The sequence below is a fragment of the Aplidium turbinatum genome, chromosome 3, assembly GCF_918807975.1.
Source record: "Aplidium turbinatum chromosome 3, kaAplTurb1.1, whole genome shotgun sequence".
NCBI lineage: Eukaryota > Metazoa > Chordata > Ascidiacea > Aplousobranchia > Polyclinidae > Aplidium > Aplidium turbinatum.
Window position 1 is genome coordinate 10,810,544 of NC_137474.1, and position 5,923 is coordinate 10,816,466.

General features: G+C 37.0%; 1 protein-coding gene across 1 annotated transcript in view; it reads right to left on the reverse strand.

Annotated features, from left to right (window-relative positions):
• The window catches only part of LOC145767398 (kazrin-like), a 30,275-nt gene extending 28,822 nt beyond the window's left edge, over positions 1–1,453 (reverse strand). Inside the window, exon 1 of the mRNA XM_082579213.1 lies at positions 1,333–1,453. Within this exon, the coding sequence (XP_082435339.1) occupies positions 1,333–1,399 (67 nt within the window). The 5' untranslated portion in view covers positions 1,400–1,453. The remainder of the gene's footprint in view (positions 1–1,332) is intronic.
• Positions 1,454–5,923: the final 4,470 nt, after the last annotated feature.

Sequence of the window (5,923 nt, forward strand, 5' to 3'; positions counted from 1 at the left end):
CAATATAATGCAAGAGAACAACTGCATGCCCAGCAAGCTGGTGCTAGAGAGAAGCTCAAGTACGGATCCATAGGAGGCACTGCCTGATAATTATATATTCAAGAAAAATGTAGATTATGTTGTGTATCGCGATTTCATATTTATAAATATAATATTCAAAATCGCAATACACAACAAAATTTCTATTGTTCATCGTTTTGTGTCAAGCCAAATCAGTCTTTTTTACAACAACTCCGACAAAATCCCTTTTACTCCATAGTCCTGGATATTATAGCTACAGTGTAACGGGAAGTTTTTGGGAAAGTTGAAACTGAATTTTACGCATGTACTAATATATCTTTCAATATCTACGTTACTCACTCTTGAACTTGAAATAACTTTTCATTGCTGATTTAATGAGCACATGTAGTTGCAGCATTTAATCATCTTCTGATATGGGTCTGCTACTATTCGGTGAGTTCCTAACCTCTAATCCCTAACCCTAAAACGGCAATGATAATTAGGCTACGGTACCCAATAATTAAAAAAAAAAATGAAAAAATCCCCCAATAAGGGATCGGACTCACCGAATCGGACTCACCGAAACGGGCCATTCCGTCTGATATATATGCAAAAACTAATGTTGGCCAGCTGAAAAATCCTTAACCACTTGTGGACCGATGACATATATACAGTGTACGCATGAGAAAGCTTTTGCAATAAGACAGATGACATATATATATAGTTATATACAATACATTTGACTGTTAACAAAAAGACGAGTGCCTTTTTGTTTTATACGTGCAATGTGCATAACTTTTAGCAATTCTTTATTTTGATATTGGCGACATTATTTTGTTATGCATTGGGGAAACCACTGAACAGAGAAACAATTCAAAAACAAAATTATAGTGAAAAAGGTAAATTTCTCTGAAATTAAGCCTGTCTGGTAGGCTAAGCAAGATAAAAAGAAAACCGCCTGCAAGTGGTTAAACAAATTTATATTGAAGAGAAAAGACACAACCTACCATTAAGAATACCGTATATTGAAAATGCAGTGCTTAACACAAACATGTTTAAGAAAACGAGCAGTGTTTGTTATTTGCATGAAAAATATTTTGAATAATTTTTATGTGGAAATGCATATTGCATAGGGTATATACTCTGTAGTATCACGAAAATACATTACTATAGTCACTAGATAACCAAATTTTTCACTCTCTGACTAGAATGAAACTTTTTGCATATAGCAAATTATTTTATTAGTTACTGACAAGATGAATATTACATAAGTTTAGTAAAAGTTCATATTAATGCAGCAAGAAATATTTATCAAGCACATGCAATTTGTACCTGCAGATAGATACTCTTTTGGTGCAGTAGCTTTTGAATGTTCAGCGCTAAGTACACAGTTCATCATATAGATTAAAGCACTCTTAGTTTCACCATTACATCAACTGAAAATACCTTTTTCTACAACAAGCAAGTTTGGAAGAAACACAGTGTAAAGCAATGGTGAATAAAACAAAATTACAATTTTGGTAAAGATGTGACTTTCTTCAACCATAAACAGATGAAACCAAGCAACCACACGGCATTTAACATAATATATTAAACTGAACATAAACTATAAACTACGAACGTTTTCGGTCATACACATGTTAACCCTTTTCAAAACAAAATTACATACATGTACATCAGGTTCAGGGCTATTCCAAAAGTCACTGTTCTTCATCTTGACTATTCCAGAGAAGTTATTGTTGGACTCTTATTCTATTGTTACCAATATTGCATTATTTTTGTCAGAATGCAGTTGTTATTGTAAACACTATTGCTCGATTTCTTCATAGCACTGCCCAGAAATTGTAATGCAATGGAAGGACAGCATACTCTGACTTAAAATGCTGCCCTGGCTTGAAGTTCATACACAATCATGCGACGGTATATGCCACGTTATCAAGATAAGTTTATATTACTTCAAAATTGTAATGCAATGGAAGAACGAATCAATATGCATTCTGAGGTAGCCTATGCCTACAAGACAAGAGATAGGTTGTCCTAATACAGTATTTCTTTTGTATCCCTCTTTCATGGAAAAAAAGAAGTTGTATAGCCTACCAGCCCAAAAGTTTCTATCTAGAAATAAAACACCAAAACTATTAATGAAGATACTCCAGTATATACAGTTTTGCTACGTTGCTCAGCTGACACAAACAAAATAATATAAGTCGTAAACTGAGCCAAGATTTGGCTTTCAAAGCAACAACAGCTGATGATAAAAAAGTGTTGCCAGATTCTATTAAATCAAAATCTGAATTTCCATATCCTAACCTTCTTTTTCACTGAAGTTTGTATCGCAGGGGTCGGGAACCTATGGATTTTTTGAAAACGGCATCTAGCTCACAAATAAATTTAGCTTTCTAAAGTTCAAAACGCAAAAGTTTTATTTAACTTTTGTTTCCATTTAGAGCTGAATAATGAACATACGCTCAGAATGCATCAAATTAATTGTAATTTAAAAAAAAATTCTGAAGAAAGGCCCCTACATCTCGCTCTGTTTTGATCATTTACAGCAAAGACGTAGCTTATTTTATCAGCACGCAAAGCTTAATAATATCACTACTGTGATACAAATCCACTTTGTTTAATAGCCACGTGTTTTATCGATTCACTGGCTTGCACTCAACTCATCAGCCACCTAGTGGCGTAGCTAGGGGGGCGGACCGCCCCGGGCGGCACGTCTGGGGGGCGGCACTTTCAGGCAGGACGTTTTGTTTTTTTTGTTGATAATGCAAAAGTACACGGAAAATAAAAGCAAACAGAATAGCAACGTTCAAAACAGTGGCGTAGCCAAGGGGGAGGAGGGGTTTGGGGGTTACAACCCAACCTTTGGCACGCATGTGACGTCACGATATTGAGAATGATGCTTTCAGTCTCTAAAACAAAGTTTGCCTAATTTTAAACGAAACTCCATTAAAAGAGAGAGTTTTGCCAATACCAAACATTCAAATATCTCAGCCAGGAATTAGTAACAAGAAAACATAGAGACTTAGCTTCATTACCGAAAAATTCCCAAGAAAACATGATCTTATCCTTTTGCTATGCCACCGGACAGCACCATCTTACAGGAATATTTATACTAGGGGATTTATACCCACATTTTTGTTGAAAATGCTCTTAGAATGCACCAAATCCAAAGTAACTTTTCAAAATTTTGACCCCCCGCCGCTGGGTGTCGTCTATGGCAAAGAAGCCGTCGGGCTTCGCTCGCCGGCCCTTAAAACCCCCCCTTTCAAAATTACTGGCTACGCTACTGGTTCAAAACATACAATAATTCCACTTTAAGTCAATTAAAAAAATTTCATTTTTACATGCTTTTTCTTGAAGGGGCGGCAAAATCGGAATCCGCCCCGGGCGGCACATTCCCTAGCTACGCCACCACTATGTCAACATGTTAGTTGTGCAGTATATGTAGCTTTTATGGCTCTCTTTATACTTGAAAAAGTTCAAGACCGCTGATTTAACTTGTCTGAAAAAAATAAAATAATTTTCTTTTTACAATCGGCATTTTCCAATTTTTAAATAATTTTTTTTTTTTTTCTTGTTTTGTATGTTGTGAAAGTGGACTTAAATTCTTTTTTGAATTTAAATGCACATATTAATCTGGCAACATTTATGCAAGCTAAGTGCTTCCATTGTATTACCATTAAGCTCGGTGGCTTAGTGGTTAGTGCGCACGCCTCTGAAGCGGTAGGCATGGGTTCGATACCTTGTCGGGTCATACCAAAGACTTTTTAAAAATGGTACTGATTCTAATTCCTGCTTGGCACTGAGCAATGGAGTGGATTCGGGTAATAATGTACTCAGTTGCGCCTCTATACGGCTGCATTGACACTGTCTGCTTTGTAAAGCGCCGTGGAGCAACGCATTCTGCGATGGATACAGCGCTATATAAAAACTAACATTATTATTATTAATAAAATGTGCCATAATAGTCCATCATTGTGCTTGAAGACAAACTTCCTTCTCACAATTGAAGTTTTAAACATGCTCTAAATGTAGTTGATTAATAGCTTATAAAAATTAGGAATCGTATTCTAAGTTTTTTTAATAAACAAATAATATAGGCACTGATTTCGTTTTGAATGAAAAATGAAACTTTTGTGACAAGATGAAACATTCAAGCTAAGAATGGTGGAAGTGGTTCACTGTAGCCTATTCCACTGTCCCTAATTCAAGCTAAACTCGCTAAAAAGTTGATGGAGCAAAGATGTGCTGTTTCCATTTCGATAGCTTTCAGGTTACAGCGTGACTAGAATAATATTAATGATAATAATTTATTTGACTCAGTTAGATGCAAAAAAACGTAAATTTAAAGTTTCCATAATTGGTCATTTTCAGCCAACTGTTGCAGTTCTTCCAAAGCTCTGCTCTCGAACTCTTTGCACGAAACAAATAGAATAAGCTAAAAGCAATAGAATAACACAATGTGGCGTATAAAAATGTAGAAATTATAAAATTTGCAGATGAAAGAAATTTTTGAGACGGAATGAAAGATTTCTGTGATGGAATGGAATAAAATCTTCCATCCCAGACCCTGGTCTCCTCTACACATTTTAACACTCCAAGCCAGAATAATCCCTGAAGGTTGTGATAACCAAGATTTGGCGTCACATGATAGGAATGGAGAAAATATGTTTTTATTTGGACAGTGGCCAGAATACTGGTAGTGGTAGGTTACCTTATTGAGGGTAGAGCCTTTCGGTACGAATTCTTCACAAAGGAATATTTACTTAATGACGGAAGTCTGGTGTGTACTCCAGATTTCCAAATGAAGCAATTTAGAGATCATGAAGAAGCTATCTTGCGCAGCCTACTTGTCCATTTTAGTTAGGCAAATGTTTACGAAAGTCTTGCGATTCAACAAATTGTAATTTCAGAAGTCTGTTTGCACAGGAGAGATGTGGGACCAGTGGCGTACGCGGGGGGGGGGGGGGGGCCATTGGGCCATGCCCCCCCCCCCCCCTTAAAAATGTTTTAGTAGTTAACGACGTAGATTAAGGCATTTAATATATTTTGCATTGCTCTGTCAAAGCAATTACTGTAACAATGTTGTTTTATAGACTAAGCCAATACGAAATACATGGCCCAATCCACCTACCCCACCCCAGGTATGCCAATGTAGCATAGTGTTCTGTAAGCCTAGCTTAATTTTAAGCAAAACTGCATTAAAAGAGCGAGTTTTGCCAATACCAAACATCTCAGCCAGGAATTAACAACAAGAAAACACAGAGACTTAGCTTTATTTCCGAAAAATGCCGAAGAAAACATGATCTTATCCTTTTGCTATGCCACCGGACAGCACCATTTTACAGGAATATTCATACCCACATTTTTGTTGAAAATGCTTTCAGAATGCACCAAATTCAAAGTAATTTTTCAAAATTTTCTGGGGGACCTCCCCCAGACCCCCCGCCGCTGGGTGTCGTCTTAAGCGAAAACGCCGTCGGGCTTCGCCCGCCGGTCGTCAAAAAACCCCCTTTCAAAATTCCTCGCTACGCTACTCTCAATGGCCCCCCCCCTTGAGAAAATCCTGCGTACGCCACTGTGTGGGACCATTGGACTGCTGGCACCGTAGACCAGTGTTTTTCAATCTTCTTGTAGCCACGGAACACTAAATGCGTGAAGATTATCTTGCGAAACAAACGGAACTTTATATGCAACAAAATAAACAACACAAAACAATTTATTGTGTGATAACTAAATTTTGGTGAAAATGTCCAACACCTCCCTGGAGCCTACTAAAGCATTGTCTAACCATAAATCAGCTATGGACCCGTTCAATTATGTTGAAACGCGATTTTCATACGTTTTATTTACCTATGACTTGTTTCGTCAACTTAGCTTGTTAAAGTGTGTAGCTTTCGTAAGGTGCAGTTTAAAA